The sequence below is a fragment of the Fukomys damarensis genome, unplaced genomic scaffold (genome assembly GCF_012274545.1).
Source record: "Fukomys damarensis isolate Sample0158 unplaced genomic scaffold, DMR_v1.0_HiC HiC_scaffold_37, whole genome shotgun sequence".
Lineage (NCBI taxonomy): Eukaryota > Metazoa > Chordata > Mammalia > Rodentia > Bathyergidae > Fukomys > Fukomys damarensis.
In genome coordinates this window covers 39941200-39966451 of record NW_022900949.1, presented here as the reverse complement: position 1 = coordinate 39966451, position 25252 = coordinate 39941200, and the positions used below count along the sequence as shown (strand labels likewise).

Here is a 25252-nt window from a genome sequence, read left to right as displayed (position 1 = left end):
TATGGCACACACCTGTAATCCCATCTACTCTGGAGGATATGGTAGGAAGACTAAAGTTCAAGGCAAGCCTGGAAAACTTAGTGAGATCCTGTCCCCAAAGAAAAATGAAAAACAAAGGGCTAGGGATGTAGCTCAGTGGTAAAGTACCTCTGGGTTTGATTCCCCCATTCCACAAACCAACAACAAAAACAGCAAAACAAAGCTAGAACAAACAGCATCACCTGTTTCACTTTTTAATGACTTTTTTCCTTAAAATTAACTAAATAATGAGTTTTTAAAAATATTTCTACAGCACTGTCTACCTTTATTCAGTAATCAAGAAATAACCCCAGAATTAGGGTTAGCAATAGGATGCATGGTTCTCTGTTCTCATACAGAGAAAGGCATGGAAGTAGGGGTTGTAGTTCCCCACAGAGTCCCAGGCTAGAGGAGGCAGGAGTCATGGTGCTGGCTTGGGTGCATTATCTGCTGTGGTGAAGGAAGGCACATCATAGATGCTTAGCATATTGTGTTGTGGGTGTTCTGGGAAGCCCTGCCATGGGAGAGTGGACTTCGTATGCAAGAAGGGCACAGTGGCTGCAGGGAAATCAACTCTTAACAGTGCCATGTTCCACTTGAGAGGTGGCAAGGGCCTGGTCCAGGATCTGCTGACTAGGTGGTGACAGCACAGCCACATTTTACCCTGCTTACTAATGAGTCAGATGGTTGTGAAAGAGATACCTCGGATATACCGAAGAGATGAGGAATCCTGGGTGCTGCTTACTAAGATGGTTTGACAGTCAACTTTCTGTTACTGTAAAAGTGTAAACACCTGAGGTGATCAGCTCAGAGAGAAAGGTTCATCTTGGCCCACCATTTAGGGGTTCCGTCCACAGTCAGCTGGCTCCACTGTGGTGGAATGGGTGAACTACTCTCACTGTACGTTCAGGAAACTAAAGAGGAGACTAGAAGCCCACGGTCCCCTAGAGGGCAGGTCCCCTAACACCTGAAAACTCCCCTAGGCCCCACCACTGGAAGGCTTTGTCTCCTCTCAATAATGCCTCCCTGGGGAGTGAGCTTTACCACTTGGGCCTTTAGGGGACGTTATCACATTCAGTTTAGCAGCAGGTATTCCACAGATTTGCATCCTGTGTTGATTCTGCACTACCACTTTCTTTACTGTCTTACTTTACATAAATCCCAGAGGCACTGATAGCCTGGAAAACTGCTCAGGTGCCTCCAGTGGACAAATCTTGCTTGTCTGTGAATTTTGTTCAGTTAGAAACACATCTTTCCCACTAGTTAATCATAGAATTCTTATAAAAATTCTAGGAGATAATCTCTGAGTCTTTTACTCTTCTATGTCTTACAAGTGTAAAGTAAAGCACAGGGGATCAAAAGTCGCTTCAAATTCTGTTTATAATTTCTTAAAAATCTGACTCTCTGTGCTGTTTGAAAGTGTAAACTATCAGATGCGTTCTGTGGGGACAAACTGAGCATGGGAAAGCACCAGTCGGGGGCCAGGGATGAGCAACCTTCACTGCAGCAGCGGCTGCAGCTTGTGGGGCTGCCCTCTGAGGAGGCAGAAAGAGCTAGAGGAGCAAGCCAAAGAGAAAGTTAGCAAGACCTTTCACGGTACCAAGTAAGAAGGTTAAATATGACACTAATGACCAGGAAAGCAGCAGGTACCAAGGAATCACCAGCCCGGTCAGAGACAAAAGAGTCTGAGGCATCCCTGGAGCACATATGCTTTGTTTCTCTTGTAAGCATCATTGGATCTCTAAATAGCAGACTGAAAGCCTCGCTGTGGCCTGGTTATCACTGTAATCTTAAACTGATCAAGTGAGTCGAAATAGGACTCTCAGCTTTGATAATTTCCTGGGCATTGCCTGCCAAGCTCATGTTGAAATCTCAAGATAACCTAATGATACTTAAAAGATCTTGCTGTGCAGATTGGAATTCATTTTTCTTCTGCCTGAAACTTTATAGATTGTTAATTATGTGTATGTACATAATCACTGGATTATGCTGTATGTTTCCATTCTTTTCTGTAAATAGCACTGATGAAAGGTTTGGTATGTGTGTGTGTGTGTGTGTGTACCTGCGCATGTGTGTGTACATATTGAGGTTCTCATTTGGAACTAGAGAACATTTACATGGTTGCAGGGGAGCAAGGTGGTCCTCTGAGCAGAAAAGAACTAAGAAGTGGGAAGGTGCTTCATAATGTTGGCGCTTGGGGATGTAATGCAAACGTGTACTGTACGTTTGCTGGTTTTACAGCGAGTGGAGGAAAGAAGATCAAGGGACACTCTGGCTTTTACTCAAGTAATTGGGTTGATGTTGGTTTCATTCACAGAAAGGGAAGTACTACTATTACTCCTTATTGTTCTTCTTTTGTTTTCCTGGTTATCCTTTCATTTTTTTTTTTCATTTTAACTTTAGTGTCAAATTACACGCTTTCTCTGAAAAAGCAAAAATATTTTATTAGAATTGCATTATATTTGTAACAAACATAGGAAGAACTGGCCTTATTGTCATGTTGAATCCTTCTGCCCAAGAGCATGGCTTATCACTCAGTCACGCTTCTATCTTTTGGTGTTGACCTAGAGATTTTCTTGTTCCACATAGATTTTCTACATTTCTTCTTAAGCTTATGTCTAAGTATTTTTTCATCTTTTGTACTGCTATTGTAGCAGAACCCTTTCTTCAAATATATCTTCTAACATTATATACGAAATCTCTTCTATGTACTCAGTTTTTACTTCGAAAATTTACTGCATTCTCTTAATGTTTTAATAATATATTTTTAGGTTTATTCATCAGACATTTTAATTCATTTATTAACCTTTTTCCCTTTAATTTTTCTTTATGTAACTTTTTAAGTTAAACGATTATTTCCTTATTTCAGGCTTAATGGTATAATAGTTTAAGCCTGTAAGTTTTCTTTAAGAATTGTTTTGTATTTGTACTGGATTGCATTTGTACATCTTCCAGGAGGTGAAGACAGAGACTGACCCATGCCGCCATCCTCCTAGAGAAGTCCCTTCCGCCCTCCCCTGCCGTGGCTGGCACTTTCAACACTGCAACTGCCTCAGGCTGCATGCTTGTCCTTTTATCCACAGCTCCATTAAAGTTGTCCTGTTATATTCTGTGCTTCTTTGCTATTTCCTAAACACAGCATTTCAATGTTGACTTTTTTCCCCCTGCTTTCTTTTAGCTTGCATTGCTCTTTCCTTCCTTGGAATACTCATGTTCATGCTTTAAGACTTCAAACATAGTTTGTCTTCTTGAGAAACTCTTCCTTGACACTTCTCCCTGGTGGAATTAATCTCTCTCCTAGGTGCCCCGATATATCGTCCCATTATTAGTATGGTTTACCTCGTTGCTTCCTGTCTTTATACCCAGTGAGTATCCCATACCAGTGTATTACCTGGTCAGGACAGAATTCTCACATCCTGGGTTTCTAGGGTTGATAGCCCTCCTCTGACAACCAGCACTCATCTCACTTGGCCTTGTCGATGTTCACCCATCCAGTAGAAAGGTACAGTATTCTGATTCATCTTCAGTTCCTTATCTAGCTTTTAGTCTCAGAGTGACTTAATCATGTCAAGGCAATGTCTCTGCTTTGGGGCAGTAGCAGAGATGTCTCATGATTCACAGCTTTCATACAGCATGGGAAAGGCAGTGATCATTAATGAAAGCCCTTCTGCATTGCAGGTGATGCAACTGTGACCATAGCACACAGGTACACCCCCCGGGAGCAGCTGAAGACCCAGACTCGGCTGGCAGATGTTATTGTGGTCGCTGCAGGTGAGCCCTCTGTGATGTTTTGTGGGGGACATCATCAGCAGAGTGGGTCTTGCACTGCCTGCTGACATATTTGAGAGAATCTCTTCTTGGGAGATATGTACATAGGAATATGTATCACTTAACCTTCATCAATTTCATCCTATCTCTTTGCAGTCATCATACTGGTCCATTGTGTCTCTGTCAATATTTCTCCCTTCATTGTGGAAAACGCAGGTAGTTTAGGGTGACAGATTAGGCATAGGGATCTGTTATTTGAGACCAAAAACTAGATAAGGAACTGAAGATATCAAGGCTGTAGGGAAAAAGAAATAAAACTTCTAATTGGTCTTCTTGAAAATAGAATGTCCAGAGGGAGGAAGAGACAGACAGACAGCTTTTGGCCATACCCAGGCTGAAGACCCAGGTATGAATTCCACACTTGGAGGGCAAAATTGCTGGGCTGGACCATGTCCAAAGCCCAGGACTTGGCAGGGTATTTCCTCAGGAGAGCATGTGCACTTGGAAATGATGGACTGAGCATTCTTGGTCTACAAGGAGGAAAGCTTGATTTAAAGAAGATACAAAAGAGTTTTTTCTAACATGAGGAAAAAGCCAAACCCACTGTTTTATTCTAATAAGAGCTGTTAAGTTACCGGTTCCTGAAAGTCAGTGCCCTCTTTCCACGATTAGAAAGATAGATATGATTATAATTGTTTATTAACTCTTCCCCTATTTTAATGATAAAAATATTTTGTACCCTTTTGAAGATTATTGATATTTCAGTAGATCAAATACCACATATGTGAGCAGCTGTGATTGTTATGTATTCTTGGGGCAAAGATTATCTCCCTTCTTCACATCGACATCCAAGTTCATTGTAGAAAATGTCTGTTTATTGAGCACAGGTTTGGGCTGGAAGAATTCTAATGTTTTTTTTTTTCCAGTTCTGAGATTCTATTATTCTATAACGGGACTGTTACTTCATTTGGGAAACACTGAACTCTTGCTGTGAGGCAGGAGCTGTTTTGTATAGGGATTTGGTAGTCAATATGAATGACAGAATTCAAACTCCCGAGGAACCTATATTTTAGAGAAAGAGGCAGAAAATAAAGCAACAGCACAGAGTGATGCCAAGTAGAGATAAGAGTGTGATGAAGCTACTGGCAGGGTTAGAGATCCAGAGGAGGAACAGAGAAAGGACAGGACAGACTGTTTCTTCTCTCCTCCTCCTTCTCCTCACTGCCCACTTCCTCCTGTGTCTGTGGCTCTGCTAGTGGCCTCCTGCAGCTCTGGTTGTTACTGAGCTGCAGGGACACTGCCTTCTCCACCTGCCCCTTAGGCCCAGGGATGGCACAAGTGCCTCCTCTTTGCAGACTCCAAGCCCCTCAATAGCCCCCGTGTTTCTCTTAACTCTGAATGTACCCCCAGGACAGTTTCTTCAGGAATTTCTCTTCCTATGATAGTCTGAAGTGGATTCTTTGTCCTGTAGGGACACTGCTGGTGTAGCATGAAAGAGAGGAATAAAATAACGTAGGAATGAATGGTATGGCATGAAAGGACGGCACAAATCCAGGCAATATCTGGGCGGAGAGCCTTCTGAGCAGAGGGAAGGGCACACACAAAACTCCTGAAGAGGAGCGTGCGTTGTGTGTTCTGGAGTGAAGATCTGTAAGTTTAGTCAGTTAGGAGGGATGCAGTGTTGGGAGGGTAGCCAAGTTAGCTCAAGGAGACACCAAAGAGAAGGTAAGTTCCAGAAGAAATAAAGTTTGATGAGGAAAATACTGATAGTTCACATTAGTTTCAACCAAATTAACTCAATTTCTTGTTTTTATATTAGCCGTTTTCTGGAACCCAGACTGTTAACTGTGATTCACAAGTAATTTTCACCTCACAGAGTCAAAATAGAAATGTTTCCTTTGCAGAAGTCATCAGGAAGTAGGTACACCTAATTATAGCTAACATATATTTGGTTGACAGCAAATGCAGATATTTGAAGGGAATGGGCAAAAGTTAGATGTGATTAGAGAGGTAATATAGCAGTGATGGTGAACCTTTCCAGAGCTTTCAGTGATAACAAACAGTTCTCTGTGGCATGCGTGCTGTAGGGTTGCCACCATTGCAATAGTGTCTTTCAGACCACCAGTTAGCAATAGATAAAATACCACCGCAGGGCTTGGCATGTCCTAGGAGATGAGTATCATGTTAACTCCATCTCGGAAACACTTTCATATACACACAAGGCTTAGAATGGGCAAGTGGAGAAACATTTTCCCTTTCTCTTGACAGAATGAAGTTTTCGTTATATTTTAAGTGTTTTTTGACACTGTCAGCAACTCCTAAGGAATATGACCAAGGTTCCCTTAGTTCCCATTTATCCATTCTAACATGGGCTGAGCATTTTCTTCTCATGGGGCAAATGTTCAGCACATATTTATGCCCATGCTTTCTTTTGCTTTCATCACAACAAATGACAAACAGGTGATTGCATGCCCTTGGATGATCCACTGATGTTCTCATGTGGCCAAAGATGGCCTGCTATCACAAGTCACAAATCCAACATTGTCCCCATCCTGGAGTTTCTCCCATAGCTTTCTTTGTAAAAGGTCTAAATCAGCATACAGTGTTTAAAAAGGTTAGAGGGAAAAGAGAATAAATGGAGGAAAGGAAAAGGAAGCATCACAGTCACCCACACTTCACCGCCAGAAGGTGTAATGTGGAGTCTGGCCCAGTGCCACAGTTGTCCTGCTAGGGTCCTCTGACTGCCTTAGGGCTACAGTCAGAGAGCAGTGATTTTAGTTACAGGGATGTTGGCCACAACCCATTCTAGTCCTGGCCAGTGGCATTTTGAACAAAGATGGTAGGAACAGCTCTGTCCCCTGCCTGAGTTCCTTCAGCAGTGACTCTGTCTAGATGCAGAGGTGTGCCGGACATCAGGAGACTGCCCTGTCCTCAGTCTGGAGAAAGAAGTATTTGGTGAACAGGAAGACAGGCTTTATGAGAAGTGACTAAATACTGCTGCATTTCCACTTCATTAATCAGAGCAGACATGAGTCAGTGAAAAAAAGAGTCCAAATAAGCAGACAATAGGAACGAAGTCTTACTGAGGTAACCACACGGAGCACTGCGTGGGAAACGAACAACTGCAATTAGCCGTGGGTCGTAGGGACAGCGATAGTGATCTAATGGCAGAGGCAGCTGCAGCAGGGCGGGCTGGGCCCTGCCATCACCCGGCGTCAGCATCTATGAAAGCAGCACAGACCAGGAGTCAGGAAGAGTGGAAGGAGGAGGAGTGCGTGAGGTGTCAGAAAGATTGATGAGCTTTCTGAGATGGTGGTAGAGACTGTGCTGATGCAATCTTGAAATGGGCTTGCAGAGGTAAAAAGGAAAAGGAGAAATCATTGTGTGAAGATCCTGAGGCATACATGAATTAGTATATGCTGATAGTAATACCTTCCCTCCAGCTTCTCATGTATTAATATATATATATGTATATATATACATACACACTGCACATCTCTTATTTTTTAAACATCTCCCCGAAATAGTGATTTAGGCTGAATTAGAGGCTCAGATCTGAACATCAGACCATGCCCATGCATGAAATAAAAGGCTTCAAGTCTCTACTCAAAGCCACGGATTGGAATTCAGAGAGAATGAATTGGGTTCTAGGATACTTTAATGAAATAGGTATGCCATGTAATAGTTGTTTATAGTTGTCTGTCACCTGCACTAGACTACGACAGGGATAGTCTTCATTTTTTTTTTTTTAAGCTTGGTCGATAAACTAAGTTATTGGTTCATGAACTTAATTTGTTCTATGATTTGGAAAAGATGTCCATGTTTGTGTTTGTGTGGGAAAGCTGGCTGCAGTCAAGTTCATTGTCTGAGAATTTTCAATCAAAACAAAATTTTACCAAATGTTTCTGTTTGCAAACCAAATTATTTGCAAGCAAAAGCATTAGTGAATTGAGGTACCACTGTGCTTGGAATAATACTTGGCACATAGTGGCTGACTAATTACTGTTGCTGCATTGATTTTTAAGATTATAAATGGAATAAGCACTGCCTCAAATCCATACAGACCTAGCTGATACATTTTAAAGTACTTTTTACAAGGCTGAATCACTGGGTTGGGGATTTAGCTCAGTGGTGCCACTGCCTGCCTTGCAAGCACCAGGTCCCAAGTTCAATCCCCAGTATCAACACCCCCTCAAAAAAAACAAAAACATGGAATTATTATGCTGGTTACTGGTGATTTACATAGTATAGTTTTATTTAGGAGAGCAGCTAATCATTCCTAGTTTGTCATTATAATTTAGTTAATTAAATCTTAAAAATGAAATGTTTATTTACAAAAGAATAGTTCATGAGTGAGGTGGATGAGTGGACTGATTTGAGTTTGATGTTAAAACTGAGAGATTAGGAGAAGGGAGAAGAGAGAGGAGAGGGGACAGTCACAGACATGAACTGAAGAGGTGTTGAGGGGAAGGCCACATTAGCTTTCTAGAAGGCCGGTGAAGAAGAAGGGACAGCTCGCTGGAATAGGACACCAATTCGAAGGTTGCACCAGAGATCCTTGGGTCTTCTACTCATCCTTCAAGGAAATGGGGGAGGGAGGCAGTATTCTTTGTTCACAAACATTCTTGGAATCTTCATTACCAGGCAGGATAGGCAGATGTTTTGCATACATGAACCCCTGGACTGGTGCTCACCTGAGTTAAGTCTCTGGAACTAAGCTCATGCAGGAGATGAGCTGCCAAGTCAGGGCACTTACCTGCTGTCCCCTGGCTAGAATCACAGCAGTGAAAAATGCTTGTTTTGTCCACTAGGCCATCCCTTTCAGCACTATGAATGAAACTCCGCAGTCACAATTCTAGTGTCTCTGTAACAAGACTTTTAATGTTGTACATTGTAATATAACACGGGATAAATGGGAAATTCAGTGGAGTAATTTGGAATATTCATACTTACTCATCATAAAATACAAAGTGACCTACTTAACTCCCTGTCACCATGTCTGCTAAGACAATACCGAATCTTAGACACATTCCCATCAGACATCACCCTATGTTCTCAAAAGAATTTCCCCTCAGGTAGATTTCTTCCTCCTTGGAGCAGGATTAGCCATGTTCATGAAGTTCCCAGGGTGGGGCACAGCAGCCGTCTGCCCTGCCATTTGCAGCTCATGCAACTGGGGAGGGGACCTGGCCTGCTTTCAGCCCCAGCAGCCTCCCAAGTGGACGCCAGCACCTTTCGTGGCTTCGGTAATGTCATTGTCCCTCCCGTGTCCCATTTCTCAATCTCTGGTCCTGCCCCTCTAGCTAAATTCTGCTTCTCTACTTGGGGTCCTTCCTTCCTAAAGTTGCCATTTATCTCACTCTGTCAAGCATTTTTAACTGGTGTAGAATAGAATAATAAATGCACAGGCCACACAAGGTAAGAACTCCAGGATTTAAGTCTTAGCTCCACCTCTTACTGCCTGGATAACCTTAGTCAAGTCATCCATTCTCTGAACCTCAGATTCTTCCTTGACCGAGCATAAAGTGTCATGGCCTTTCTTTCTCAGGGTTGTGACACCAGCTCATGGAAGGAGAACAGCTCAGTTTCTGACACGTTATCAGCATTCAATAAATAGTTTGCGTCAATCATTACATGCCTGTCCTTAGGCTAACATATATGAAGATTTAAGCAGTAATTGTAAAATAACATGCCCATTGATTATTAAGCTACAGCTTGACATGACTGAAGGAATATGCTTCTTGGGTTTTCTCGATACTAACAACGTTAGAGTTAACTGATGATCATAAATGTAAAGAAATGAACCTAGAAGTGACTTGCACATGAGTCCAACTGTATAAAAACTTTCTTGTAACTTGAACATTGTGCTTCTCCGGAAGACAGTATTTGTTCAGAGCTATGTACTGTGTGGTGTCCTGGAAACATCCTGATTCCCTCTCCTTCTGTGGGCACCTAACTTTGGGAGGGGCTGGGAGGCTGAGGCCCTACCCCCAGGACCCTCTCCTAGCCTCCTGCTTTCTTTCTTTTTTTTTTTTTAATTAAATTGAATTTATTGGTACATTCTAGGTAGATAGTACAGTTACATTCATTACTGGGATCTTGTACCTTTACCTGCCAGGTCTTGGTTCTCATTTTTTCCCCTCATCTCCACCCTTCCTTCAACCCCTCCTCCCTTCCCCACCTGCAAACACTTTAATTCAATTTTTACATTTTCTCATATTTTTTTCCTTTTTTCCCCTGTTCCCCTTTCCCTATCCTTCTCACTGCCCCTACACCTTTGGTCCTTTTCTTCTTATTTCACATTGCTAATTGTCCCATTAGGATCTTGAGTACTTTTTTAGTTTTTCACACCAGAGAAACTATTCGGTATTTGGATATGTGTGACTTACTTATTTCACTTAGGAATATATCCTCAAAATGTACCCATCTACCTGGGAATGAATCTACTTTCTCATTCTTTATGTCTGAGTAGTATTCCATTTTATAGAAAAACCATAACTTCTTTATCCATTTTCCAACTGAAGGGCAGATGGGCTGTTTCCAAGTTTTAGCTATTAGAAACTGTGCGGCTATAAACATGGGTGCGCATATATCACTGTGGTATGATTCTTTTAATTCTTTTGGAAAGATACCCAACAGAGGGATGGCTGGGTCAAATGGAACCTCTAATCCTAGTTCTTTGAGGTATCTCCATATTGACTTCGATTGTGGTTGCACCAGCCTGCACTCCCACCAACAATGGAGAAGGGTTCCTTTCTCCCCACAACTGTGCCAACATTTGTTATTGTGTGATTTCTTGATAGCAGCCATTCTTTGTGGGGTGAGGTGGAATCTCAGTGTTGTTTTCATCTGCATCTCTCAAACGACCAGTGATGTGGAACATTTTTCATATATTTACTTGCTGCTTTTATTTCTTTGTCTGAAAAATGTCTGCTCATTTCAGATGCCCATTTTAGAATTGGGTCTTTATATATGAGGGGGCTGGTTGTTTTGAGTTCATTATATATTCTAGATAATAGTCCTTTGTCTGAGGAGCAGCTGGTAAAAAGTTTTTCCCATATTGTAGGTTGTCTCGTAGTTCTGTTGATGGTTTCTTTTGCAGTGCAGAAGCTTTTTAATAAGATGAGATCCTAGTTGTTAATTTTTTCTGCTAGTTCCTGTGCTACTGAGGATTTGTTCATAAAGTCTTTTCCTATGCCAATGTCTTCTAGAATTCTGCCTAACTTATCTTCTAGCAAGTTTAGTGTTTTTGTTTTAATATTTAGATCTTTAGTCCACTTGGATTTTAATTTAGTGCATGGTGACAGATAAGGGTCTAGTTTTAATCTTGGGCAGGTTGAGATCCAGTTTTTCCAACACCATTTACTAAAGAGGCTATCTTTCTTCCAGTTGGGACTATCAGCTCCTTTGTCAAAGACGAGGTAGCTGAGTGCATCTGGAGTTGTTTTTGTGTCTTCCAATCTATTCCACTGATCCTCAGGTCTGTTTTTTGCCAGTACCATACTGTTTTTATCACAGTGACTTTGTAGTATAGTTTCAAATTGGGAATTGTTATACCCGCTGCACGTGTCTGTTGCCTAGGATGGCTTTTGCTATTTTAGGTCTCTTATGGTTCCAAATGAATTTTTGGATTCTTCTTTCTAGTTCTGTGAAGTATAGCATTGGGATTTCAATTGGGATTGCGTTGAATCTGTATAGCAGTTTTGGTAGTATGGCCATTTTCACTATGGTGATTCTTCCTACCCAGGAGCAGGGGACATCTTTCCATTTTCTTATATCCTCCTCGATCTCTTTTTTCAGAGTGCTGTTGTTTTCAGTGTAGAGGTCTTTTGCCCCTTTTGTTAAATTGATTCCCAGATACTTCATTTTTTTTGGGTGCTACTGTGAAAGGAATTGTTTCCCTTATATCTTTCTCAGTGAGTCTGTTATTTGTGTACAAGAAGGCTATTGATTTTTGGTTGTTGACCTTGTATTCAGCTACTGTGCTGAAAGTGTCAATTAAGTTGAGAAGTCTTTTTGGGGAGTTTTTTGGGTCTTCAATGTAGAGTATCATATCATAAGCAAATGATGACAGTTTAACTTCTTCCTTTTCTATCTTTACTGCTTTAATTTCTTTCTCTTGTCTAATTGCTATGGCTAATGTTTCCAGAACTATATCAAAGAGGAGTCGTGACTGTGGGAATCCTTGTCTTGTTCCTGATTTTAACGTGAAGGTTTTCAGTTTTTGGCCATTTAATATGATGTTGGCTGTTGGTTTATCATAGATAGCCTTTATTAAGTTGAGATATAGATCATCTATTCCAGTTTTTTGCAGAGCTTTTATCATGAATGGGTGTTGAATTTTGTCAAATGCTTTTTCTGCATCTATCGAGAGGATCATGTGGTTCTTGTCCTTGAACTTTGTTAATATAGTGTATTACATTTATTGATTTAGGTATGTTGAACCATCCTTGCATACCTGGAATAAATCCGACTTGGTCAGGATGTGTGATCCTCTTGATGATCCTCTGTATTCTGTTTGCTAGTATCTTATTGAGGATTTTTGCATCTATATTCATTAAGGAGATTGGCCTGTAGTTCTCTTTTTTAGTTACATCTTTCCCAGGTTTGGGAATCAAAGTGATATTTGCTTCCAGGAATGAATTTGGAAGTATTGCTTCTCTTTCAATTTCATTGAAAAGTCTGAAGAGTAATGGCAGTAGATCTTCTCTAAATGTCTTGTAAAATTCAGCAGTGAATCCATCAGGACCTGGGCTTTTCTTTGTTGGTAAGGTTTTAATTACATTTTCAATTTCACTGATTGTGATTGGGGTACTTAAAATGTTTTTATCTTCTTTGTTCAACTTTGGTAATTCATAGGTATATAGAAATCTGTCCATTTCTTCTGTGTTTTCCATTTTATTAGAGTACAGATTCTCATAGTATGTATTAATGATCTTCTGGATTTCTGTGGGATCTGTTGTGACTTCACCTTTTTCATTCCTGATTGCATGAATCTGACTCTTTTCTTTCCTTTTTTTGATAAAGTTTGCTAAGGGTTTATCAATTTTATTTATTCTTTCAAAAATCCAACTCTTCGATTCATTTATTTTTTGTATCGTTTTCTTAGTTTCCATTGCATTGACTTCTGCTCTAATCTTTATAGTTTCCTCACTTGTTTGAGCTTTGGGTTTTTCTTGCTCTTGTTTTTCTAGGAGTCTAAGTTTCATCGTTAGGTTGTTTATTTGAGCTTGCTCTGTTTTTCCTAATGTGGGCATTCAGTGCTATGAATTTTCCATGTAGAACTGCTTTCATTGTGTCCCATAGATTCCTGTATGTTGTATTAGCATTTTCGTTAATTTGTAAAAACTGATTTCTTCTTTGATTTCCTTTGTGATCCATTCATTGTTCAAGAGAGTGTTGTTCAATTTCCATGTGTTTGTGAAGTTCCTACAGTTTCTTATGCTATTGATCTCCAGTTTTATTGCACTGTGATCTGATAATATACAGGGAATAACTTCAATTCTTTTGCATTTATTCAAACCTGCTTTGTGAGCTAGTATGTGATCTATCTTGGAGAATGACCCATGTGCAGCTGAAAAGAATGTATATTCTGATTTTGTGGGGTGGAACACTCTATAGACATCTAATAAGTCCATGCGTTTAAAAGCTTGGTTCGGTTCTAGTATTTCATTGTTGATTTTTTGCCTAGATGATCTGTCTATTTGTGATAGTGGTGTGTTTAGATCCCCCACTACAATTGTATTAGTGGTTATTTGGTTTTTCATGTTACTTAATATTTGTTTTATATAGTTGGGGGCATTTATATTTGGTGCATATATGTTTATGATTGTCATCTCTTTGTCTTGAATTGTTCCCTTTACAAGGATGTAGTGGCCTTCTTTGTCTCTCTTAATGAGTTTTGGTGTGAAATTTTCTTTGTCTGCAAATAAGATTGCTACCCCTGCTTTTTTCTGGGCTCCTGTCATGTGGAGAATTGTTTTCCATCCTTTCACTTTCAGTCTGTGGGCTTCTTTTTGCACTAGGTGTGTTTCTTGTATAGAACATATTGTTGGATTTTGCTTCTTAATCCATTCTGCCAATGTATTTCTCTTGATTGGTGAATTGAGGCCATTGACATTGATAGTTATAACTGATATGTACTGACTTATTATTGTCATGTTATTGTCCTTTTGTTGACTCTTTTTATTTATTGTCCTCTCATTTTAGTTTTTTGCCCTGGCTATTTGATTTGCTCTGTTGGGCCTCCTGGTGTTGTGATCTTTGTTGTCTTTTTCTAGCATATTGCTTAAAATTTTTTGTAGAGCTGGTTTAGTATTCATGAAGTTTCTCAAGTGTTCTTTGTCATGGAAGTATCTTATTTCTCCGGGCATGTTGAAAGAGAGTTTTGCAGGATACATCAGTCTTGGTTGTAGGTTGTTTTCTTTTAGGACTTGAAATACCTCACTCCAGGCTCTCCTTGACCTGAGGGTTTGTGTTGAAAAGTCTGCTGTGATTCTGATGGGCTTTCCTTTGCATGTGATTTGTTTCTTTTCTCTTACTGATTTTGTTCCTACTTATTTTCTCTTACTTATTTTGTTCTTCTGTCGGGTTTCTGGGATCTTGATTATTATATGTCTAGGTGTAGATTTTTTTTGATTGTGGCTAGTTGGTGTCCTATATGACTCACTTATCTGTATGTCTAATTCTTCCCCTCTGTTTGGGAAGTTTTCTGTCATTAATTCTTTGAACAGCTTTTTTAAGTCATTTGCCTTTTCTCCTGGTACTTCATGGATTCCTATCAGTCTTATGTTATTCTTCTTTGCATCATCTGGAAGTCTCTCATGCTCCTTTACTGTTTTTAAGAGACCTCTGTTTTCATGGTCACTGTCTGCTATCCTATCTTCTATATCTGAAATTCTATCTTTGCAATCTTTTATTGTGTTGTGTATGCTTTCAATAGCGTTTTTAGTCTCCTGGATATCCGTTTGACTCTGTTTAATGGATTCCATTTCTTTCCTATGTTGGGTGTTCATTGTTTTCATTTCTTTCTTATTTTGGGCCTTCATGGTTTCTGTTGTGTTCCTAAGCTCATCTATTTTTTTGTCAGTTTCTGTTCCGGAGTCTTGAATCATGTCTTTCATTTTGCTCACCATCTCTATGGTTATCTGGGAAATAATTTCTGTTTTCAATTTTTCTAGAGCTTGATTGATCAGTTTTTTTACTTCCTGTGCTGTGAGTTCATAGTGTCCTGGAGATTCACTATCTGACTTTTCATCCTCCTTTGCCCTAGTGTTTGCCATTGGTGGACTGGAAGTTTGTTTTTGTGGCTTGCTTAAGTGTTTTCTCATCTTTATTTTTGCTGTTGGGTTGCCCTTGATTCAATCTCTGGGTCATTAAATCTTCCTGATATCATTGCATCCCAGCCTTTGATTCTCTAATGACTTATAGACATTCTCATTTTCATAATTGAGAAAACAACTCATCAAATCAATCCCTGTCCTTTATCCCTATCGATACAATTAGGAACATAATAGCATCAGTCACCACCCTTTATAGCCCGTCATGCTTCTGTAGAGTGTGTCCAAGGACTGGCTCAATCAGGGGATCTAAGAGTGGGGGTGTTGTGTGGTGGTGGGGGTGGGGGTGCTCAGTGGCACCTGTGTGGCTATCCTCCTGGAGCTGGGTTGGAGCCAATCAGAGGTGCCTGCTGCAAAAGTCGCGGCTCCAGAGGAGGCCCGTAGATTGGGTGGCCGCGCAGCAGAGAGGGCTCTGGGTCCAAGCCTGGGCGATGTCACAAACAAAACTCACCCTGCTGTCTTTCTATGCCCTCTCCCCTCCCAGCGCCTCTCATTGTGAAATGCAGAGCCTGAATTTCCAAGTGGGCAGATTTTGCTTGGGATCCATGAGTGTTCCTGTGTGAGGGGGCAGGGGGACTCATGAATTCCTCTAGCTCAGTTGTCATTCCTCACTGACAAAGCCCAGAAAACAGGGCCCCAGAGAGGCAGAGAAATCCCAGCCAAAGTGGAACTGAGGGGAATGATTTATTATGTTGTCTTTCCACTATCCCATACTTACAGTAATTCAGATATTTAAACAGCTCTTTTACCCTGCACATACTATTTGTAATTTGCAGAGTTGCACTCTGTACCTGTTTCTTCTTAGGACTTCATACTATTGCACACTATTATTTATTAGTACAGTTCTTGGATATGGGACATTTCGATGGTTCCTAGTTTTCCATTACAATGAATACTACAGTGAATGATTTTGAATATCTTTATAAACACCCAAGATTATTTGCACACAGTACCTAGACTATTTATCATACTGGCCTTGAGTCCTTTTTTTACTCATTAATGGCCATTTATTTTCTCAAAAACAAAACCAACAGTTAAGCCTTGTGTATAACAAAGGTACATATGAGGTATATTATCAAACAGCTTTACTGCACACAAAGGGAGTGCATGTGTCATCTGTGCCATCTACAGGCCTGTGACATTACAGATCTGCACTCGGAGTGTCAGGGTCTCAGGAGATGCAGCCTGTGTCTGAAGGGGAAAGAACTGAGAAGCAGGCAGGATCGGGCAGTGAAAGACATGAACTTTAAAGTAAAAGGACTTGGTTTAGTTTCAACTCAGTGTTACAAAATAACCCTGTGGGTTCAGTTTCAACTTTTCTACAACAGAGGCAGGAGTCCTTGTGTCACAACTGCTGTTAGAATCCAGTGCCTCGCACGGAACCACTGTTCAGTGGAGGCCTTTCCCTTCCTCTGTCTCTGATGTTGGAACTCTCCATGCCTAGCCTCACATCATGTTAAATGTAAATACACTAACGTTTATCATCTAGCCCCAGAATACTTCTTAAGTTGCTGATACTTGAATAATATGGATGGGAGAAATGCATGCAAACTTGAACATTTTTCCTTGACTCCTATTAGCTTCAAATAGGCAAAAACATTCCTCCAAAACTGAGCACCTAAGAATCATCCCAAGGCTTTATTTATTTTTCTTCATTTGCCTAAAACCCTGCTAGTTTTTTTCTAAACTTGCTGTATTTGCAGGAGTTTTGCAGAGGGGCCATCATCTCCTCCTCCTCAAGAGCTCCCACTCTGGTAGCAGGACCTGCTGCTGATGTAGACATTTCCCTTGCAGGTTTGTCGTGCTGCATACCTCTGCATTTCCAATTTTTCATGAGTGAAGCAGGCATTCAAAATGATAGTGAAGCAACTTTTGCAGTGGAAACAATTAGATCAAAGATCTTGTTTTTGGGCTGGGGATTTAGCTCAGTGGCTCTGCCGCCTGCCTTGCAAGCACAAGGTCCTGAGTTCAATCCCCAGTACCGAAAAAAAAAAAAAAAAGAGAAAGGCTGGGGATGTAGCTCAGCACAGGGGTCCTAGGTTCAATCCCCAGTATTGAAAAAAATGTATTATAAATGGTTAAACGGCAAGTTGTTTCATCGTAATTCTTTCTGGTCACTTATGTGATGTCAGGGGCAGTGAGGGTAAGTCCTTCCAGATGTAGCTCAAGCCCTGGCCCTTAGCCCTTTATAGCTTTCTATGGCTAAGTCTCTAGCAGGTTTGTATTATGAAATACTTACAATATGCATAAAAGTAAGCAAAGAATAAGGTTGACACCTGTATAATCACCACCCAGATCCGTCATGTGTGTACTGTCAGTCTCTATATGTTGTGTATTCCTGCAAATGTCTGTGTTCTTGTTAACATTGTGATTCAGAATTCTGCCCAGGCTAATACAGGCAGCACTAGTTGTATAATAATCAACTAAATGACTCCATTTTCTGTTTACAGATATGCATATTATTTCCCAGTTATTGCTGCCATACACAGTGCTGTAGTATAGAAGTCTGATATATATGTCCTATGCATATTAATGTTGCCATTACTGCATATTAGCCCCCATATTAGGTGCTAGAAAAACAAATCATGTAAAGTATTTTCAAAGCTTATCAAGGCGAGAGACTAGCAGAGGATGAAGATTTATAAATAAATCTGTGTAATACAGTTTACTAGTGCGTGTTTTTGCATGTGTGTGGGCATATTGGTAAATGTCTGCCTATGGAGAGAAAAACAGACAGAGCATGTTACCAGAGAAGGAGCGATACTTATGTTCTACTGAATGTGAAGACTAAATGATTAGGCTGGGTCCTGTCTCACAGAATGAATAAAAATTAAGGAGGCAAAATAAAAGAGAAGGGGGCTTCTGGCAGCTTATAACTGTAAAAATGCTATGAGTATATCAGAGGAAACATTAACTCTTTCAAAATGGCAGATACCTGTCTGTGAATAATGAAAGATGAGGCGGAACATTTAAGATAGATTCAGACAGTATAATAATGAAGAGATTTAGATTTTATACAGTAGGAGCGTGGGTAGCCTTTACATAGCTGGGGGCAAAGAAATAACAGTTTGATTTAAGCTTTTAAAAAGCCTCTGGGCCAGGATAGTAGTGTTGATGTGGTTCTGAAATGATACCGGAATAGGTGGTAGAGAGGAGAAATGAGAAGTAGACTGAAAGATGTACCGGCTTTGGAGCCTGGGCATATGGTGTTACTGTTCACAGAAGAGTGCAGAGCGAAGCATGGAAGCAAAGCATTGAGGGGTAAAGATGAGTGGATTGCAGGAGATGCTGAGTTCAATTTGAGCTTGCTGAGTTTGAGACACTCGCGGTGTATGCCAGAGGTAAAGTCCACTAGGTGGCAGGGACATGTGAGTTTGGGTGTAGGACTGAGCGCTGATCTGGAGTGAGAGGTTTGGAAGTGGCTAGCCTCAGTGGTAGGGGGCCGAATGCATGGATAAAGCCATCTGGAGTAGGTTTGTTTGTATGTGTAGGTTTCAGCCCTGTCCTGTTGTGTGTGAAGTGTGCTAGTTGATATGGTTAGCTCCAGAATTGCCTTCTTGCCTCTGTGCATAGCCAGCACTGATGAAGGGTGGCCCTTTCTTGCTTCAGCATTGACTTTGATTGATGGTGTAAGGAAAAAATGATAACTTCCTGAAACTTTGTCACCTCATACCTGTTGTTCCCTCACAACCCCAGCTTTTATTATGTCTGAGAGTATTGTATATGCAATATGAGAAAATATTTGATAAACCAAAATATACTACATGGTAGAGACAAATTCAGGTCCTATAAATGGAATGATTGACTTACCTTTATAAATGCTGAAGGCTTTTCTTGGATAAACATAAGTGTTGTTAACATGTTCCCAACAGCCTTTGTCTTCTGTTCCCATTGCATTTCCAGTGTGAGTGGTAGATGTGTCATGGCCAAGCATGGCTTTCCCCTTGCCCCAGCTGTTCCCAGGTTGTGGCCTGGCTGGGTGCTCCAAGTACCTGTGTTCCGTCTCCATTCTCACAGCCCAGTGTATCTCCATTGTATTTTTTTTTTTTATTGAGTTTATTGGTACATTTAGGGATTATTGAGTTTATTGGTACATTTAGGGATACAGTACAGTTACATTCATTGTTGGGATCATGTAACTATTATTTCATTATTTAAATGCTTTATAAAGTGATAAAATATTTTTTAAATCTTTATTGTCTGATTATCTCATCTGTAGGCCTGTGTTGACTAATTTTTGTTTGAACATCAGTTAACTCAATACTCTTCTTTAAAAACTAGTTCTATGTCTGTGGATGTGCTCTATAACTTTACCCATCCATCTGTCTATTCCCTGTGGTATCACCTTGGGTGTTTAATTCTTCCACACCTGTGCTGTCCACTTGACAAATGGAGGCTCTGGTCGTGTCCCTTCATAACACATCAAGGCCTCGCTGGAAAGCTCCCTCCCCTCTTGCTAGTAAATGATTATCTCTGTGTCAAAAGAAAATAAATTCTGGAGTGTCTAATCTATATCTAATAAAGAATGTTGCCTATGGCCATACTGTTTTTCTTAGTGTATCAGTAGATGACTGGACACCTGCTGTAAGGTCTCTGTGTCCTTTTCAGATAGACAGTATCTCTTGAGTATTATCACTCACTTCAGTAAGTGACTCACTCTACTATGTGAGACTCACTGAAGAGGAGATTAAAGGCATTTTTTAAAATCATATTTTAGTAAACTTACCTCTTTGTAGGTTCACTAACTTTTTAAGAGATCTTACTTTATAGGAGGCTGTATCCACTTGTAGTTTATGGTTGTAAAAAGCAACTTAACAACATTCCTGTAAGGCAGAAAATATGCCTCAGTATTACATAAAATATAAATATGTCATGACAACGTGAAAATGGGAGAATGTGAGCACCAGAAAAGTCCTTTCCAGGGATCGTATTTTTAATCTTGAAGTACAAAAAATAAAATAAAATAAAATAGGAAAAGGAAAATAGAAACACAAAGGAGCTGGAAAGGGTAGAGCTAGTAGGAAAGTCAGGGGTGAGGTCGAGTGGCTCCTGCCATCTTGGACTTGCAGAAGTCAGAATCAATCGTAGGTATCTCTTCATTTCTTAACCCAGCAAAGAATGTTGTTCTCAGGATCGACACGTCACTGTTGAATTAGCAAATGTCCTCTTTTGGAGGTCAGGTGCTTGTCTTGGCTTTAGGCCTTTTTCCCAGAAGGTGAGGAGGGTTTTCTGCAGGCAGCTGATCTCTTAATTGGACTCATTCAGCCTTAGCTTCTCTTTGTACCTCATCTGGATCTGTCTCTGCTTTGTGAAGGCTTAATATGGCATTACACCAGCTCCTATGACTCAGAGCTTGTGCTGCAGAGTTTAGAGGTAAGGCAGGGAGGAGAAAGAGAAACAACTGAGAAGTGATGACTGCCTGCAGTGAAAGACTAAAGAGTACTATTGGTTTACTTTCCGGTGTAGTAGGAAGGGAGCCATCTGAGGGTCAAGTCATTGTTGCTGTGGTGTATTCTTCCAGATGTGTGTTGCCTGGCCAAAAGTCAGATGATTTTATTAAATCTGTGATCAGTCATTCTTTAGTTGTAGCTTTGTAACAGCAGCATTCATAGATCTAACCAAAATCCAGAAAGATTGAAAATTACAAATAATTCAGGGGGCTGGGGATTTAGCTCAGTGGTGCTGCTGCCTGCCTCACAAGTGCAAGGTCCCAAGTTTGATCCCCAGTACCAAATAAAAATAATAATAATAATTCAAGGATCAAACTGATACATCTGTACTTGCATAACAGCTGGTACAGAGGCACTGTGGAGAGCTAGCTGTCACCTGCTATCTGCTTCAGGTGTGGTGCTGGTCCTGAAGGCAGACACTGAGTGGGAAGGATTCATTGTCTAGCACATGTCTGTGGTGCCTCCTTGAGCATCTTTCCATGACAGTCTGTTCTTTATATCTGTTTATATAGTTATAAAAAGGTTCCTGCCTCATGCCTTCAACTTTCATTTAAGTGCATTTCCTCCAAATTAGTTTCTGGTTTGATTAGTTAAAATTGCTTATTTAAAATGTCTTCCCTTTATTACAAGAGTCAATGAGTACAACATACAAGCGTGGGCTGTGCCACTGTGGTGGAACAAATTCAAATAAGTCATAGCTTTTGTCTGAGCAGGCAGACCGCAAAAATTCATTCTTAGTAGTTTGCTGGTAGGTGCCCTATAGATCAAGATAATAATATCAAAGATGAAATATTGCATTGTTTTAAAAAAGCAGGTGCATTGCAATAATGTTTCTGTTGAGTTTCTATAGTGTTTGTTTCATAACTCAAAGTTACATTTATTTTGAAGATAGCAGGAGGATTCCTTGTCTCTGTAAAACACAAACACACATGTACACCCAAAGACACATTGTAATATATATCTCTCCTAGGGTAGGAGGTTAAGATATAAGATATTCCTAAAAATAATGTGGAATGCCAAATCAGAATGAGTGAGAATGCCTCGTGTGCTCTACTCACATTGTTTTAAGTCACTAAAATATCAAACCAAAATTGCCTCTTTTGAATAAAAAACCACATGAAGGTCTTCACACTGCACCACTTCATGGTATATTTTATGCTCTTTGGAGGCATCTGGTATATTTTTATTACAGTGCATTTCAGTTTTTTCAGTCATCTTCTCCATAGTGAATCCCAGATTCCCTGAGCCAAGGCGCTCTGTCAGCTGTATCTGTTCCTAAATGAGAGGGTATACTCTCCTCCTCCTTATAGGCTGCCTGGAAAGAGATGGTTGTGGTAGAAATCAACCATGAAGTTCCGTGATGTATTTCGGAGATAGCCTAGACGCTCTCTTAGGTCCATTTTTGTTTATTTTTTAAAAGAAACATTTGATTTATTTTGGTGTCTTGTTTATTTTTAATAAGCATTTTTACTTCAAAAATTATTCCTTTGATTTACACGATTTAATCTGAGGCCTGTTCAGAGTTCCTTTCTTTGCACATTTGTAGTGTTTCCTAATGAGTATGATGAACACAGTACCCTCAGGTTTTATTCGGCTTTTGCATCACAAAGTATGTTTCATTAATTCTCCCAAAACAGTGCTTTGGGTGAGGTGATAGAGTTACTCATTAAATCCTTGCAAGTATGAATAGGTTTTTTTTTTGTTGTTGTTGTTATTTTGTTTTGAAAAAAATGCCCAGTCTTTCTTGACTTTGGCCTATAAAATGAATTTAACTGTTGCAATCTCCTCTGAATGATAGGGCCTCAAACACCATAACATTGTGTTGTTTTTATGCTTTATATAACCAAAATTAGAAATAACACCAGATATAGCAGAACGATCCTCTTGTTACTATTTTTCCAACTATTATCATGTGACTATTACGTGTTAGCAGTTCAGCCTGTGGAAAAAAATACCAGCCCCTTTTGTGGAGTCTGAAGTCTTGAAGGAAAATTGAGATCATCTTCATATTCATCACCATATGCTTTCAGATCTGCTGGGACATGTGGTAAAATTCTCAGACCAGAAAGATGGACTGGGACCCAGGGGGCTTTGCCTGGTGGTAGAGGTAGAACCTTCTCTTGGCTCCACAGAAAAGGAGTCAGAGTGCTCCTTCATCTGCATGTGTCTGGGGTAGGGAATACATCAAGGCAAGGACTGGTAGTGGGTACCAAAGACACTCAGGCAAGTCAGTGTGGATTTGTGCCAGCCTTCTGAGCTAGGCTATAGTGTGATTTTGAGCAACATAGGAGTCTGCAAAAGCAGTGTTACCCACTATGATTGTGGCAGTTTCCCAGTACTTAAACACTTTTTCTGTTGAGATAAATCATGATTTTGTATTTTTTTGGTACCGGGGATTGAACTCAGGTCCTTGTGCTTGTGAGGCAGGCGGCAGAACCAATGAGCTAAATCCCTGGCCCAAAGATGATATTAATGAAGACACTGTTTTATATTGCATAGTAACATAAGACAAGTTCAACATAACTTGGTAAATTGATATTTTCCAAGTACGCAATGCATGATATCATCAAATCCATTCAATATGCAAGGTAGATCAATGGTTGTTAATATTATACAAGATAAGAAATTTTGAAAAGCACCAGTTGTCAAGTTTTAGTACTACAGTACCCTGAATTATTATAAAATGTTATTAAAATGTCACTTCTCTAACAAATACAGTGAACTGTCACAAGATGTTCTCTTGTGTCAACCCTTTCAGCACATTTTCTCTGTAGTGCACAAGGTCATGTATGTTTGGGATGACATCATATTACCCCTGTACAATAGGACAGACTCTAGCCAGCCCACCTTTCCAGCTGAGAGACACTGGAGACCTCCTGAGAAAGCTGCAAGGGGTTTTCTTGCAGAATGAGAAGAAAGGCCTCTTCCTTGTGGTGCTCTCCCTCAGAAGGACACTGATACACTGCCGAAGTTTTAGGGAGCTCACTTCTGAATCCTTACTTATGACTTCTCTGTGACTCTAGAGGACTCTGGGGGAGCCTGAAATAGCCACCAACAGGAGTGATGAACCCTGCACCTTCCCATGTTCACCTCTCCTTTAGTGACAGATATCATATGGGCCAAGCCAATCACAGGGACTCCACCAGGGCCATCCCTCCAGGGCCAAACCCAGTCATAGTTTTCTTGTGAGTTCACTGTGATGTACACCTTGGTGTTTCTGATACTCTCAGTGAAATCTCATGAATAGAGAATGTGCCTGAAGTAGAATGTGGGCACTGAAAGCGAGCCAGCCTTTCTTTCCTCTCAGGTCCATGTGTGGAAATGAAATAAAGCTTCATATCATTAAGGGGTTGTGTTCATCTCCAGCTCTGCCCTCAGCATGCATGCTAGTCTCTAGCCACCCCAGCTGTTCTGTTCTTTAAGGCTTTCAGGTAGATTGGAAGTCCGTGTTTTCATGTATTATGTGGCTTCTCTGTGTGGAAAAGCTTTTCTCACTGCATTCACCTAAGTATCAGTGCAGACCTCTGGAAAATGTTCCCTTGTTACCACAAGCTAGGCTCTGTGTCCCCCCATAAATTCTTTCATGGGCTATTTCCCTGTTTCCTGGGCATCTCCACATCCTAGTCCTGTATCATGTTATAACTAATATACCTTTTTTGTGACAGTGGCTGTTAAACAGATCATAGATTTTTCTAAATTTCCAGTATCAAGATAGAGTTTTGTATAATAAGTGCTTGTAAAATGGATAAGTGGGAAGATGCATTTTATATGTTGGGAAAAGATAGTGAATACTTTATAAAATATTTATATTTAAAGTGTTTTCATGGGTTAGATATTCATAACTCTAATCTTACTTATGATTTTCAGAGAATAGGATTTTTCTTGGGTTATACAGCTAGTTGTGGTATGCCTAGTATTAGGGCTGGGAATTTCTGATAGTTGGTTCAGTTCTTTTGTTGTTTAAAATTTGTTGAGTTTTGTGTTGGTTTTGTGTTGTTTGACTTTGATTGATTATTAATGGCTTAGCCAGTGCTAGACAGTAAAGCACATTTGGAAGAAGTTATTAAGTTCTCATACTGTTCGGCTACCACAGTCCATGCTATCTGTACTCATTGTCCTTTACCAGCTCATGGTAAATGCTCAAATAATTTATTTGAAATACAGTAGAAATCTGTATCTAAAAAAAATATATAGTAAGAGAAATGACATGATAATTGCACTCAAAATTTGCACTAGATTAAATTTTAAAGCAAGAAGAAGAAAGCAAGAAAGAACATTTTAAATAATACAAGCTGTATTATTATTATTATTATTATTATTATTAATTATTATTATTATACCTGACTAATAGGGTCTACTGGTGAGTTAACATAAGATGAGAAATACAAATATACTCACCCTCTGCACAGTGATAGTTACTGCAAGTTGCTTCCGATACAAATGTCATGCTTCATTGTGTGTTAGTGAAGAAATGAAGGATATGATTTACTCTTCATTTAACATGGTCCCTAAATCTAAGCCAGATGTGATCAGTTTTCAGGGAGGAAACTGTCCTGTTGGATTCACTGAGAAAGAGAGTATGTTCTCTGATCTGGTGCCATCATGAGCAGCTTTCATAGACTTTTTCTTTTCTTTTCCTCTCTCTCTCTCTCTCTCTCTCTCTCTCTCTCTCTCTTT

At 40.1% G+C, this 25252-nt stretch overlaps 1 protein-coding gene across 14 annotated transcripts in view; it reads left to right on the top strand.

Annotated features, from left to right (window-relative positions):
• The window catches only part of Mthfd2l (methylenetetrahydrofolate dehydrogenase (NADP+ dependent) 2 like), a 104830-nt gene that overhangs the window by 44151 nt on the left and 35427 nt on the right, over positions 1-25252 (top strand). For 13 of the 14 annotated variants that reach the window (XR_004515547.1, XR_002025937.2, XR_002025935.2 and 10 more), the window contains one exon: positions 3697-3789. The exons of the other annotated variant lie outside the window; for it this stretch is intronic. Coding sequence is in view for 9 of the 13 variants with exons in the window: in XM_019210032.2 (XP_019065577.1) it covers positions 3697-3789 (93 nt within the window). In the remaining 4 variants the exon portion in view is untranslated. The remainder of the gene's footprint in view (positions 1-3696; positions 3790-25252) is intronic. 14 annotated transcript variants of the gene reach the window in all.